General features: G+C 44.3%; 1 protein-coding gene across 3 annotated transcripts in view; it reads left to right on the top strand.

Moving 5' to 3' along the window:
- Etv5 (ETS variant transcription factor 5) overlaps positions 1–15,649 on the top strand; it is a 61,872-nt gene that overhangs the window by 15,269 nt on the left and 30,954 nt on the right. For 2 of the 3 annotated variants that reach the window (XM_036203817.1, XM_036203818.1), the window contains exons 6-8: positions 526–579; positions 10,367–10,496; positions 11,394–11,681. In XM_036203817.1, coding sequence (XP_036059710.1) covers positions 526–579; positions 10,367–10,496; positions 11,394–11,681 — 472 coding nt within the window. The remainder of the gene's footprint in view (positions 1–525; positions 580–10,366; positions 10,497–11,393; positions 11,682–15,649) is intronic. The other variant, XM_036203819.1, reaches the window with a different exon arrangement.

The raw sequence follows: 15,649 nt of genomic DNA, 5'->3' as shown, positions 1-15,649 counted from the left end.
GGACATATGCTTTAGTTCCTGCCCTATGTGGTTCCATATGTGTATGAAATTACTGATAGGTTTTATTTCAGTCACTCTCTACTCTGCCACAGGGCAGCAGAGAACAGTGGTGTGACAGTGACAGTTTTCATCTTGCCCTCTCTAGGATGCTTTTCTTACTATTTTCTAAGTGGGTCAGAGCCAACAAAATACTTGGGAAGCCCAGTCTTAAGCATTAGGACGCGGTCAGCATTTCTTTTTATGTGATTTTAGATTCCCAGGCTTATCCTACGCTTCTGGTTTGGTAACAGGCCGAGGCTGGCTTTCTTCATAAGTCAATGCATGGGCTTCAAGCGAGCCTGTAACCCCAGTGCTGAGGGGGTGGAGACGGAAGGGGGTGTGTTCTCCCCCCAGCCCCCATGGGTGTGGATATGCGTGTGTGCAGGTGTACATGCCCACGCATATGTTGGTGAAAAAAAAAAAGTTCAGCATGAGTTGTCTTCCTCTGTGGCTTGCCACCTTATTGATTTATTTTTCTTGAGACAGGGTCTCTAACTGAAGAAGCTGGACCTCATCAGCTGGCTAGAGCTGGGATTACAGGTGCGTACTGTCATGCCTGGCTTTCTGATGGGTGCTGGGGATCTGAACTCAAGTCCTCAGAGTAGTACAGCCAGCATTTTACCTAATGAGCCATCTCCCTGTCTCCAGGTTCAAAGTTCTTAACTTTTGACCTGTTAGGCAGCCACAGATACGAGATCCATTCTGTCCCTTTCTTTGGGGGGGAAAAAAAAGGGTTCTTGATTTATTTTTAAAAGCAGATAACTACATTTTTTACATTTGTTTATTACATGTTCTTTCTTCTCATCAAGTCGTTTAGCAGCAGGCTGTAAAAACCGTGACATTTCACCTCCAAATACTTTAGTGTTCATTGCCAAAAATTAGGGAAATTCTTCCCTGTAGTCCAAGAAAAGTAATGTGGTCCTATTCCAAACTCAGGTTGTCCCCAAGGATTTTTCTTCGAGTTAATATTGACATTGCTTCTGATTTAGAATTAAGAATCACCCACCCACTGCATTTGTGTGTGTGTCTCATTGGACTATTTAATCTGTAACAGTCTCCCTGATTTGTTTTTGAGGCAGGGTCTCACAGATCCCAGTCTGATCCTGATTCCACCCACCCGTATTTTCCCATATAACACTGAATTTTTGAAAGACAGGGTCTTGGTATGTATTGTAGGCTGGCCTCAAGTTCATGATCCTGCTGTCTCTGTCTCCCTAGTGCTAGCTAGGATTGCAGGTGTGTGCCACCTTGGAGTGTTTTAAGTTGCTTTATAGTTGCTGACCCATTTTAAGGGTATATTTAAAAAGAGTGTGTAGAGATGAAAACAGCATGTGGAAATGATAATCTTCAGCTTGGACATCTCTACTGCTGATCCTCGCTTGCACTCATGTTACTGTGTTGAACTTAAAAGAATAGTATCAGATGTTGATAATCATATCAGAAAGAGTTTGTGCATGCTTGAGGAGAGGTCTTTGGGGACGCTCATTACCGATTTTAGCATAAGGCTAAGGACATTGCTCAGCTTGCTGTGCAAACGTGGGACCTGAGTTCAAATCTCTACCACCCAAGTGAAGCCAGGTGTGACTGTGCGTGCCTGTAACCCTGGTGCTAAGGGGATGGAGACAGGAGGGGGTGTGACTGCAAGCCTCTGACCCCAGTGCTGAGGGGGTGGAGACAGGAGGGTGCCTGGGGCTTGTTGGCGGCCAGTCTAACTCCAGCTTCAACGAGAGAGTCTATCTCGAAGGAATAAGGCATAAAACAATAGAGCAGGAGCCCTAGGATCCATCTCTGGCTTCCCCGTGGGTGATGGTGAATATATACATGCAAACATACCACACATCCATAATAAATCAATTTTTAAAAATTTAGCATAGCTCATCTAGTAATTGATTTCACTGTATTCAGTTTGAGAGTTTGTTCTTATAGAAGTTAGCTATATTAGATACGAAAATGGTGAGGACCCCTATACTTCTTTGATTTCCACTATTGGAACTTGTGCCCCCTAACTATAATTGGTAATGTTCCTAGTTTTTGTTTTTTTGAGACAGTTGCCAGACAGAGTGGTCATCAGCCTTTCTGCACATCTGACGGTGCTGCCTCTTACTGGGTTTGGGAATCTTAGATACCTCCTTTTCCCAACATCCCCTTCAAGTAACGGAGTCTGTCTACTTAGCTCATCTTCCAGTGTGGGGAGGTGCCTGCCATCTCCACCATTCACTGGTGCTGCTGCATCCAACACAACATATGTAGAGGTGATGATAATGATGTTAGGTGGCTGGTGCACTCAGGACCTCAGAGCAGCTTTGGAGATCTGCACAAGATCTGCACAAGTTCCAGTCAGTGATTCTGGCTTGGGTAAGGGAAGGGGGCTTGCAAGGCCTCACTGCCAGCTGAGGATCTGTTGGCAGTGATGGCTGCAGGGGGTGGGTACCTTCTTTGGAGGAGTAGCTGCTGGTAGGTTACCCATCCTCACCCTAGAAGCACTAATTGGATTCAGTGGAATATTATAAAAACAAAACATGAGGATGTGAGAGGCACATGGTGCGGGATCTGGGATAGTGCTAGGGGTGGCGGGGCAGATAAAGTTGGGTATTGATCAAGATGCATTATGTGTATGTATGAAATTGTCAGAGAGAGTAAAAAATGCCTGAGATGAATTTCTAGTCTGCTGATTTCTAAAATGGTGAACTATTTCTGACTGTTCTGGTGATACAGCTGAGAAACAAGTGACCTCCTAACTCTTCATTCCTAATTTGCTGTGTGACCTGTGTTTCCTTTCTAACATTGAGCTCCACAGGTTAGTTAGGTTGGTATCTTAACATGATTTTGTATGTAGATTGATACAGTGTGTCTACCTTTATGCCTTGCTTATTCCTGTTCTGTGATTCACCTCTGTGAATAAACGTGGCTGTAATTTACTCATTCTAATCTCTGCACGGTGCAGAGGTTTTGTTTAGTGTTACATTGAACCTGTAGATAAATTTGAAGACAATTGATGTCTTTACTGTATCAGGCTTTTCAGTTTCTACGTTTATTGTCTTTAATTTTTGCTAGTGCTTTATGGGAATCTCTTACTAGATTGTTTTTAGGTAATTGATATTTCTGTTGCTGTTAAAATTTTCATTGCATTTTAATTGTCTGGGGGAGGGGCACATGCCACAACGTACAAATGGCAGTCAGACTACAACTTTTGGGAGTTGGGTCTCTCAAACCATATAGCTGTTGGGGATCAAATTCAGGTTTTTGAGCTTGTTGGCAGGTGCCCGCTGAGCCTTTTTACTGGCCCTAGATAAATTTTTTTTTTAATTTTTATTGAATTCATTCATTTTTTTATGTATGTTTTTGTAGGCATGATTTTTCTGTCCCACCAGCCAGCTCCCAAATAACCACATAGAGACTTTTTAATTAAAAATGCTTGGCTGATAGCTTAGGCTCTTACATCTTGAATTAACCCAATTTTATATCTGTGTTCTACCACATGGCTCAGTACTTTTCCTCATTATTGTATGCTCATTTCGCTTCTCCTCCTGATTCCGCCCTTCTTCATCCCTGTGTTCTCTGTCTGTAAGTCCCACTTAACCTCTTTCTGCCCAGCTATTGGCCATTTAGCTCCTTATTAAACCAATGTTCACAGCATACAAAAAGACTATTCCACAACATGTTTTGCCTTCATGTGTGTGTGAGTGCCACATGCATTGGTGCTCTTGGAGGTCAGAAGAGGGCATTGAATCCCCAGAAACAAGTTACAGAGGGTTGTGAAACACCACGTGGGTGCTGGGAATCAGACCCAGGTCCTCTGCAAGAGGACCAGGTACTCTTAACAACAGAACCACCTCTCTCTCCCCCTCCCTCCCCCCCCCTCCAGCCCCTTAAATATATTTTCTCATTTCATATTGTTTTGGTTACCGGCAGTAGATAGAGTTCTTTTCGTATGTTGACCTTGTAACAAATGACCATGCCACATGAGCCTGTTATTTTTTATTCTTTGTGAGTATGTTTATGTTTTCTTTGTACCTGCCTAGCCCGTCTGTGAAGAATGACAGTTCTTTTCTGATCCCTCTGTGTGTGTGGTTTTTGTTATTTTCCCGTCCTCCATTGTTGAGGACCAGCTGATGTGTTGATTAATCCTGTGTCCCTTGTGAGGAGTTTCCTAGAGTGATATGACAAATGAGGTTAAGTTGGTTGATAGGTAAACACAGTATCTAAATTTAAAATGGTATTATGGTGGGCTCTGAGACAGTGCTGTACTTTTTAATGTGTGCCTAGATGTGGGCTTAATTAAATGTTATCGTCTAATTTTTTTTTTACCTGTTTTTGGTCTTTATTAGAGTTCTTGTGGTCAAATAGGAGCCTGGAGAGTGGACTCGGAGTTCTTGCCTCAGAGGTGGTTTAAGAGAGGGCTGGCAAGAGCCAGGTCTTCCGGTGTGTTGGCAGTTGTCCGAGTGAGCAGAAGGCTTCAGCTAACTGGACTGCGGAAGGGGAGATGAGAGCTTGTAGGTGGAATGCTGGAACAGAAGGCAGGGATTGCAAAGAACGAAACCTGTAGGCGTGGGGAAGGTTAGCTGCCACTGAGAGTGAAGGAGGATCCTGGACATTCTGTGGGGCAGAGGAGGGGAAGGTGTCTGTTTCCCGGGGGATTGCGTCAGGGGCACCCCATCTGGAAAATGCATAGTAAACATGAGGCTACAGCCTTCTGATTTCACAAAAAGAATTTTCTCATGTTTTCCTGATTTGACTTGCTTTGCTATCTTTTTGGCTAGTTTTTTTAATCTGCCTCCCAGGAAGTAGGCCCATGGTGACCTTGAACTTACCTCCTAGCCTCTGAGCACTGGGACTACAGGCATATCCCACCATGCCTGCCACTATAACTGGCTTTCTTTACCATCTTTTTTTTTTTTTTTTTTTTTTAATGAGACATGGTTTCATGTGGCCCAGGCTGGTCTCAAACTTACTCCATGGCTGAGGATGGCCTTGAACTCCTGAACTTCCTACTTCCACCTCCCACTTCGAAATTCTGGTGTTACACACAGGACCAGCTCTACCCACTTTACTAAATAGACCTTTTTTCTCTGATTACCTCTGGGAGATTCTAATAGGCTACCTAAGAACTGCTTGGGTAGAAATCCTGGCCACATACTGGTTGAGAGACTGTAGCCAGCAACCTGAGCCTTGCTTCCCTCTCTGTAAATGGAAAGAGTACAAATATTTTTCCATTGGGTTGGAAAGACTGAATGAAGTAAAGTAAGCCATGGCGTCTGGCACATAGGGAATGCTCGGGGGTCTGCCTGGTTGCTTCTCTTATGGTCTGTCTCCTTTGTTCTTTTCCAAAATTGTTGGCTCTTCCTGTCCGTTTTCCTTTGTGCAGGAGTGTTTTGGGGTTGGGGGGGATGGCTCAGCAGGTAAGAGCACTTGCCGGGTGAGCATGAGGACCCAAGTTCAAACCTCCAGTGCCCAAGTCAAAAGCCAGATGTGTCCTCCATGCTGAGGGGATGGGAACAGGAGCGTGAAAGCCAGGTGTGACTATGTGTGCCTGTAACCCCAGTGTTGTGTATGTGTGCAGCGGGGCTGGGTGGGGGTTAGAGATAGGAAAATTGCAGGGGTTTTTACTGGCTGCTAGCCTAGTGTCTGGTTCAGTGAGAGATTCTGTCTCAGAACCTCAGAGAAATGAGAGAGTGAGTGAGCAGGATACCTAATGTCCTTCCTCTAGTACACATGCACACACAACCCACGCAACGCACACATCCCCTCACACATACACACAGAAATACTTTCAAGCAGGTATAATGTGATGCTTTCATTGTTTGGGGGAGGGGGCATGCATGTTTATGTCTTCTATTTCTTTGGATGGATAAAGTCGGGTGATTGGAATCTCCTGTTTCTGACCATGCAATAGAAGGCTGCTAGAGTGACAACACGGAACTTGTCTCCTTTTGACAACTGTTAAGGCCCAGGACGATTCCTTCTAGGCCTTTGGGCCTCAGGGTTCTTATGTGTAGGGATTTAATGAAGTAGACCAAAGCCCCAGGCAATCTCTTAGCTGCTTCTCTGAGAAAACCACTAGAAATCAAGTCTCTAATGTATATGTGCCATGAGGAGGAGATCCTGCTCTTTGACTCAATCTCACGTTGTCAGTACTATGGTCTCACAAAAGATCTGAGAAGGAAAGCAGGAATGAAATCTTCCTGAGAGTGAAGGTGGTCTATTTTATTGTTGAGGCAATTGACTTTGTGGGTCCATCTCCCTTTGAGCACAAAGTTTTCTACTTATAGATGTGTATCAGCTCAAATAGCCAACACTTGGAACATCTCAGACTTCTTAGGTGTTCATGACCCCAGTCTAACCCAGCTCCATCCTTTACAACTAGAGCTGCGTGGCTTCGTTTGGTAGGTCCACTGTGGGAAGGTGAGCACTCAGGTTTTTAAAGCACCAGGTAAAATTATGCAACATCATGGCTCCATCTGAGTGCCATGTTCTTCACTCTCAAAGAAGCATCTGGTACTTGATTATTCTGTAGGTGGATGTTTCTGTCCCTCCAGCTAGCTCCCAAATAACCACATAGAGGCTTAATATTAAGATGGTTTGTCCAATAGCTTAGGCTTGTTTCTAGCTAGCTGTTAAATTAACCCATTTCTATTTATTTACCTTCTGCCTCATGGATGTATTACCTCATCTCCTTACTGTTCATACTGCTCGCTCTGTGTCTCATGGCATCTCCTCTTGACTCTGCCCTTCTTCCCAGCATTCTTTCTGCCCTGAAAATCCTGCCTAGCTATTGACCATTTAACTTCTTCTTAAACCAGTAATCTGAATGACACTAATTTTTTTTCTTTTTTTCTTTTTTCTTTTTTTTTTTATCCATATGAGTGACACTTCTTTACAGTGTACAAAAAAGATTATTTCACATTATTTGGATGGGGAAAGCCAAGTCATGGAGCATTTCTCCTCTTTGGAGCTCCTGACTTAGGTCTTTTCTGACTGGCACTTGCCAAAAGTAGGCTGGTACCCACAGGCCTCACCAGCTCTCCTGTCGGCACAGATTTGTGAAGCTTGCCATTGTGTTTCCGCCCTGCCTTTTCTCTCAAGACGATTGACATGGAGTGGGGTGGCATCTTTATGGCTAAATCTTACCTAGAATTGAAGAGTAAATGTGGAACCCGCCTTCAGCATTAAAAGCTGGTTGGTAATAGAGTCAATTTATAAGTTACTGTAATGAGGGGATGGTTTGGTTTTTTGTTTTATTTTGTTTTGTTTTGTTTTGTTTTTTGAGAGGTTTTACCACATGTCCCAGTCTGGCCACAAATTTGGGGTCCTCCCGTCTCCCACATACTGGGACTGTAGGAGTATACCACCATGCCTGGCTATTCATCCCAATGTCTTGATTGCTCGCTGCGAGCCTGTGGTAGAAGACACTGACTGAGGTGGTAACGGCAAACGCTCTAGATTCCCTCTTGAAATGGATTATGCCTCTGGGAGGCTTTGGTTTGCATTCTAGAGTTTGCCTTGTCAGGAAAACTGGGAATTTTAATAATAATAATATTGTAAAAATGAAGATATTTCTAAAACTTGAAATGAGAAAATTTAACATTGCCATAATCACTTACTTTCTAAATTTAGATAAAACTGATTATAAAATGACAATTTTTTAGACAAAGAAAAGTTAGACTTTTAAGGCTACACATAATTTTTCCTTAAATTGGAGTGTTGATACTATTCTGATTTAAAACAAAACAAAACAAAACAAAACAAAGCTTTGACAGCAGGAAAGTAATTAAAAAAAAAAAAAAAGGCAGTGGCCAAGGGGCCAATCTGGATGGATGCCAGAGCTTCTCATTTATTAACAAAACACAAACACAGAGAAGCTTAGCTACTTCTTGTGACTGAGATCTGAAAACATTTGATAACAATTGACTCTCGGCTGCCATGATGTCACCATCAAAAACCCATGACAGAGACTCTAATATTAGACTTCTAAATATAATCCGTTAGTTCTCAACTTATTTCATGGATTCAGGAAAACACATTTGGTGTTATGTAAGAAAGGAATTATGAAAATCGGTCTTCTCCAGTCTGTTGTTGGCAAGACAGCCTTTTTCTTTTCTTAATATATTATGTGTGGAGTGTGGGGGCGGGGATGTCCATATATGTATGGGGGTGCATACATGGATGTGTGGGTGTGAATGCATGTGTGTGCCTGTGCATACAAAACAGCATTTTTGTGGAGGTCAGAGGGCAGTTTTCAGAGGTCAGTTCTCTCTGTCCATCATAGGTTCTAGGGGTCGGCTTCAGGTTGTTGGATTTAACGTTATAAGAGAAACTGGTTGTCTCAGTCTTAGTAGATAGAAAAGGATAATGGTGTAGATAATTCTGTCTAGTATAATCACTAGAACTTAGCCAGACTCCTAAAAGTATTTTAGGAGCAAACATTGAGTCAAGGAAGGTTTTGGTGGGTCACCAGAACACTGACTGTGGTTAGTTCTTCATGAGCCTTGGTTAAGTAGTCCTCGGAGAAATGTGACCTCATCCTGCACCCAGGTGGCTAGGCAGAGGGTAGCCATTTTAAATCCTCGCTGGAAGGGACGGCCCTTGTGGTACAGTGTCTTTGTTAGGGTTTGTCCTTTGGGGAAAAGGGTCTCTGAAACAATTTAGCAGCTAGGTAAGACAGAAAGGGCTGACTTAGTGTTCTGTGCTCGGGAGTGTGGATCCACTCACTGTACATAAAGCGCCTTCATTTCGAAAAGTCTTACTTATTTGCCCTCTCAGAATCCCATGTGGAATCTCTAGTAGGCTTCCAAACACAGCCTTAGCCACATGTGCTTACTTCATGAATTCAGGAGAAGCTGTTGACATTGTCTTAGGCCATCATCTGTGGCTGTAACAGAATAACCCAGACTTATTAAGAATATATAAATATATTGCATAACTAGATGTATATGCATATATGCAGTCTATTTTGAAGAACTAATATTTATTTGAAATAAACTATTATGAAGTTTATTTTGGTTATGGTTTTGGAAATTGAGAGGTATTTGGTGAAGCCTTCATACAAAGCATGAGACAAGACCAGACTTGGAAGCTAGGCACACTGGAAGGAGAGCCCTTGTGGTGGCCACTTCAGCCCTTGGAGAGCATCCTTCCCTCATTCCTTCTTCCACGTGGAACTCTCGTGACCCAGACACAGCCCTGCATGGCCATTACATTGGGAAACAGACTGCAGTAGGCGTGTCAGAGGGGCCAGAACAAGTCCAGACCGCCACTGGGGCTTATGTCCTGAAGCACTGCGTGTGCAAACTGGCCCTTCTTGATGGGTTGCTGGGAAAGGCTGGGGGCAGATAGGGTGGGCATAAAGTCCTCCACAGACCTCAGGGTGTTAGTCTGTCCCTGAGGGCCACTCAGTTGTTTTATTCCATAAAGTGTTTTGTAATTTCTTTAACCTGAATGTTTCTTATTCAGAACTAATATTTAGAGTTACTTGAAAAAGACTTCAAAAAACCATATTTAATTTGAAAAGATGATTCTGAGTAAGAAATGAATTGCTGCCATGTGGTGGGGGTCGAGAGGCTGAGGCAGGCAGATCTCTGAGTTCGAGACCAGCCTGGTCTACAGGGTGAGTTCCAGGACAGCCAGGGCTACCCAGAGAAACCCTGTCTCAGAGAAAGAAAGGAAGAAATGTTTTGCTGCAGCCTTTGAGAAGCTAACGTATAATGGCTGCCTGCCACCGCAGTTTGTCCGTCTTCTCTTTGGGGGATAGAATTCTTGGTGTCCACCCATTGGTACTGTGTTGCCACCTGTGTTTTCTTCCTCATCACCTCTAGTGTGTTTCAAGACTTCAGAAACGGAAACAAAACCCATGACTAAAGAAATAGGAATGGGGGTTGCTCATTAAGATGTCAGGCTGACTTTTCTTCTTTGGAGAATTCTCACTATGTATCCCAGGCTAGCCACCAACCCACCCTAAGTGTCAAGACTGTGTCCTTGCACTACCCTTCCCTCCTGAGGAACTTGAATTGGTTTTTGTTTTTGTTTTTGTTCCTTTTTTGTGTTTTTTGAGACAGGGCTTCTCTGTGTAGCTTTGTGCCTTTCCTGGAACTTGCTTTGTAGACCAGGCCGGCCTCGAACTCACAGAGATTCACCTGCCTCTGCCTCCCCTTTTGGAATTAAAGGCGTGGGCCCGGCACTGAATTGTCTTTTGACAAAAGGTTGCCTGTAGGTGTGGCAGTTTTACATGACCTTGAGTTCCAAGAACAATCAGCACCACAGGTTTGCAGGAAGAAGCCCGAGGTATTGACCGCTGTCTTGTCTTTCTCCCTCGTTCCTCTTCTAATTTCAGTGGTGCTTCACGCCCCACCTCCCACCAAGATCAAGCGGGAGCTGCATAGCCCCTCCTCTGAGTTGTCATCCTGTAGCCATGAGCAGGCTCTTGGTGCTAACTATGGAGAAAAGTGCCTGTACAATTATTGGTAAGCGTTGGGGGTGGGGGAACACAGGGCGGGGCTGGCTGGGGGGTAGGGTGAGGTGGAGCTCAGAAACACTCTGGGAGTCGAGTTCCAGGTATTATCTAGCATGCCCTGGGGCAGAGCCTGCCTGCCTTGCAGTGTGATCTAGGTGTAGTGGGTTCCACCGGGGCCATTATATGCTATGCATGAAAGGCAGAACTTTCATTAAAATGTTGTGGCTCCACAGGGAACCAAGACCAGCTAGGGAAAGAGCCTGGAATACTGGGCCATTTGATCTGTGAGACAGGTAATATACGCTTCTTCCTGTCTATCATATGTTAATGTGAACTTTAAGCACCAAGGAAATAATCTTCAAATCAGAATAAACAAAAAAAGCCCCCACACTTGTGCCCTTTACTTAAGAATATCCAGGCCCCAGGAATGAGGCTTTAATTTTAATCATTCTTTGCACTCAAAAGGTAAACACAGATCTGGGAGCAGAGAAGGCTTGCTTAATTCAGGTGCTGTTACCTTCCACAAAGGTTTTGACCGATTTCTGGGAACCCTGAAATATTTTGAAGAGGGGGGCCAGAGAAGGTCCATAAATTCCCAGCCTCACCCATCCACCCTGCACACGCATACACAGAGAATTCTTTTAGAAGGAGGGAAAAAGGAAACCGGAAGCAGAAGCTAAAATTATCTTTGAGAAAAATCACTAGAAGTGTTAAACAAGTCCTTTGACGCAGAGTATCTGTCACATTTCAGAGGTACAAATATTCCCCCGGGGCTGGAGCAATTTAACTATGTTAATGATGTCATTTCCTGGCAACAATGGGCTGCACACTGGTGATCTGCTGGACTTGGTTACCATGCAAATGCTTCCCTGCAGCTTAATGGATCCTTCTCTCTTTCTTTTCACAGTGCCTACGATAGGAAGCCTCCCTCTGGGTTCAAGCCATTAACCCCTCCGACCACTCCTTTGTCACCCACCCATCAGAATTCCCTATTTCCCCCACCTCAGGCAACTCTGCCCACCTCAGCTCTTGCCCCTGGAGCCGGCCCAGTTCAAGGTGTGGGTCCTGCCCCCACCCCTCACTCACTTCCAGAACCTGGATCACAGCAACAAACATTTGCGGTCCCCCGGCCACCACATCAGCCCCTGCAAATGCCAAAGATGATTCCTGAAAGCCAGTATCCATCAGAACAGAGGTGGGTACTACTCTGGACTTTCCTTGATTCCCTCTCTCATGGGTTGGTTCTTTTCCTCATCTGGAGAGAAGCAGTTAGTTATGTCGGCGAGCTACCTATAAAGTTACCACTCCACTGAGGCATCAGTGAAGCAAGGCTACTGATACACTGTGGGTATGGGCTGGTTATGTACCGCCCTGTTCCCGAGGTACTCAGAATGGTTTATAGGATTGTAGCATCCTTAGGAAGCTTGTCCACTGCCTTCCAGCCATGAAGACAGGTGACTTGTCCAGGATGTACAGTCAGTTGACCTCTGCCCACAAGTTTCTGGGCTCCTCAGGAGTTAACTGCCTGTGAGAACTGAAACTAGTTTATGCTCCTCTTAATTAAATTATTAGCATTCTGTTTGCACCCTGGGAAAGTTCTTAATTATAGGAGGCATTATTATTCATCAGATTTTAGCATATTTCTGCAGTAAAATGAACTAAGGATGTTAGTGATAACATCTGCTTTTGAGGTACAAATTTCTTGGTTTCCCTCTAGGTAGTTTTATATTTCTAACAGTTAAATCATCAGGGGACATTGTCTAGAGTCCTTCATTCATCAGTAATAAAGGTAGAAAGGAAACCTGGCTTTCCAAGTTCATTGTCTGACAGTGGTTCTCAGCCTTCCCAATGCTGTGACCCTTTAATACTCGTGTTGTGGTGACCGCCCCAAGCATAAGATTATTTTTGTTGTTACCTCATACTGTAATTGTGCTATTGTTATGAATCATAATGAAAATATCTGATATACAACCCCTGTGAAAGGGTCATTTGACCACCCCCAAAAGGGTCATGACCCACAGGTTGAGAACTGCTGCTCAGGGAATCCAGAAATTTGGCTGGTTGTAGACTTACTGCATGTCAGATGTTTTTCCATCTATGTTGGATCATGAGATAACATGATGATGACTGATCAGTGGTGTTACCAAGGACTGCAAGATGAAGGCCACTATTCATATCTATCACACTGTGTGGGCAGGGGCGGGGGCACGGAGAAGGGAGGGCGTAGATGGGGTCTTTCCTGAGCCTGGTTCACCCCAGTGTCTGTTTGGAGGATACTTTACTGGGTTATGGTCCCATCCCCACTTAATCTGACCTGCATAGATACAGCTGGTTGACGGTCATTCCCACAGTCAGACCAAGAGTCCCGGATAAGCATTTGTGCTTAATAGGCCTCCAGGGATGATCTCCAGTTTGGGGATGGGGTGAGATGTGTGATGGGGCAGACACGCTGGTTCATGAACTTCTGTTGCCACAGAGAGCCCATTTGAGGGAGAGCAAGCCGCCACCAGGCTTTGGCGGTCAGCATATTCACAACCTCATTCTTTTTCATTTGGCGGCCGTCGTTTTCAGAACCTCGTTCTTTTTTCAAGAGAATTAGTGTGTTTATGAAAAACAGGTTTTTGGGTCAAAAGTAGGTGGGCTTTGGCCATTTTTATTTTACTGGTTTGGACGTTGTGTTTTTAAACAGCATCTCACTGATTTCCTGCTTCCTGCAGGAGTTATTAATGGGGCAGGGGGTGTAGTGAATCTTTTCAGGTTTGAAATGCCTAGCAAATGTAGGCAAGGGAAATTGCCTTGTAAAATTGTTTGGTTAGCACTTTCAGCCCTTGTTTCTTACCCTGAACAATGTGAAAGCTTCCGTGAGTTGATCTTAGAGCTAAAGGAATAAATAGCTCACCTGGCTCATTGTTGTCTTGTCACAATGGCTGACTGAGAAGCCATTCCACTGAGTGTCTCCTGGCTGCCCACCCTCGAGAAAGAGGATTTAGATCCCTGGGATTTATGACTGTCTGCCCTCAGGTCCAGAGGGAAAGCACATTGGTATTTCTTTTCCATGATGAGTCTTTTGTGAAGTGGCCTATCTGTCATTGAACTTCCTGCCTTTTACCCTTTGCCTATAGTAATGATGATGGTTCTAAAACAAGTAGACCTCGTTGAGGTGACAGAGACTCTAGGAAACTGGGGTGAAAGGTGAAGTAGTGTGTAGGCTTCTACAGCAACAGTGTGAGAGCGGTACTGGAATGCTGGGGCCTCCCCTGCCGCTGCAGTCCTCAGGCTGAGGGTGTTCAGGAGGCTCCAGGAGTGAGGAGGTGGAGATAAAATGCAGATTCTAGCAGGGTGCTTGCCGGGAAAGCACAGAGTTGGATTCTCAGACTCCCATGTGAAAAACCCCCAAGGAATGGTGGTCCTCGCTTGTCATCCCTCGCTAGCCAGCCAGTGTAGTCTGCTAGGTGAGGTCTGGGTCCAGTCAGATACACTGCCTAGCTGGGGGCGAAAAGGTGAACAGAACCTAAAGTTGACCTTCTGTGTCATATTGTGTGTGTACATGTGCGTGCAGGCAGGCACACACAGAAACAGATTCCTTGCTCCACCCAAGACTGAGTTCATGGATCTTCGGCAAGACTGTCAGACGTTACCCTAACAGTTTGATACAGCATGAAGAATGCTCTCTCCTCTGCCTCACCTCATGCCTTTGTTAAGTGTAGGGTGTTTTTTGTTTGTTTGTTTGTATACTAAAGGGAGCACAGCTCTGACCAAAGTAGAATTTTCTTGTTGTTGCTGCTGCTGCTGTTTTAATTTTACAGTGAGAAAGCAAAGCATGACATGCCATTGGCTTTGCTTAGGATCCTTTTTGAGTTGCAAGAATCCACTGCAAACTGAGTGACTTCGATGAGACCATTTTGTCCTTGAACCTTGTTCCTCTCTTAAATGGCAGTGTCTTTGGAGTTCCTGCTTTATCTAGTCGTAAGTCTAAAGGACAAGATATCTTTGTTTTGTTCCTGATATGCCTGATAAACTGCACCTTAACTGTCCCCAGTATGTTTGTTGATCGTGTTGGTCATTTGCTATGGTCATACTTTAGACAACTAAAACATAACATAGTCAAAGTATATTCTAAATGTTTTGTATAACCTGCCTCTAGACTTCTTCACAGTTTATTTTTAGAAGACAAACGCTGCATGTGAAAGCTGTGTCTTACATTGGTGGTTCCTCTCACGTGGCGTGGGAGGGGATCATCATGTATTTGGTGAGCTCCAACACATCTCCATTTATGCTCCTTGAAGAAGTGTGTTTTTCTTTCAGCCAGACCAGTCATGATGGTTATAAGTGCTGAGATGTAGAAGCTGTATTCTACCCACAGCGTGGCTGCATATGGTTTTTGTCTATCCTTGTATCATATCTCATTGTATCTCAACTTGAAGAAAGCCTCACAGTTTAACTGAAGAGATTTCACTAAGAATTAATTTTGAAGTACTGTGCTGTTTCTCATACTTGACATCAAGAAAAACAGAAACTCAAGACAAAACTTAAGGAAATGTTCCTATAGTAGGAATAAAACCAAAAAAACCAAAACTGCTTTTGAGTAGGGTGTTTTATGGTGTTCAGTGACCATCTGTAGTACCTAGGCACCAGGAGGTCAGCCATGTTGGTTCTGCACAGCCATGTTGGTCAGTACTTTTGGAAAGAGGAACCTGCTGAGAGCAGTGTCTGCTGCATGAGCTGTATAATCCAGGCCCAAAGCCTGAGTTGAGCTGTTTTCTCAAATTTTCATTTCATAGAAAACTATGGTGCTTGATAAATGACAAGATTTACTTCTTCTTGGAGTCCATCCCTGACAGACAGCCATTCAGATCGCGTGTGGTTACAGGGAAGGGGGTTGACTGAGTCACATGTGTAACAGCCTGGGCTGTAGCCTGGGGTGTACCCTCGCCACATGTCTGCCTAATAGCACGTTGTGTATGGCAGCATGGGTTCCCTTTGGTGACTTAAACCAAGTTTCTTTGATTCTTTTTCTGTTTTGTTTTGGGGACAGGGTTTCTCTGTGTAACCCTAGCTGTCCTGGAACTCACTGCCTGCCTCTACCTCTGGAGTGCTGGGATCAAAAGTGTCCGCCACCAGCAGCCATTTGTTTTGTTGTGTTGTGTTTCTTGGAATTCTTAA

The sequence above is a fragment of the Onychomys torridus genome, chromosome 12, assembly GCF_903995425.1.
Source record: "Onychomys torridus chromosome 12, mOncTor1.1, whole genome shotgun sequence".
Lineage (NCBI taxonomy): Eukaryota > Metazoa > Chordata > Mammalia > Rodentia > Cricetidae > Onychomys > Onychomys torridus.
This window is presented reverse-complemented; position numbering and strand designations above follow the sequence as displayed.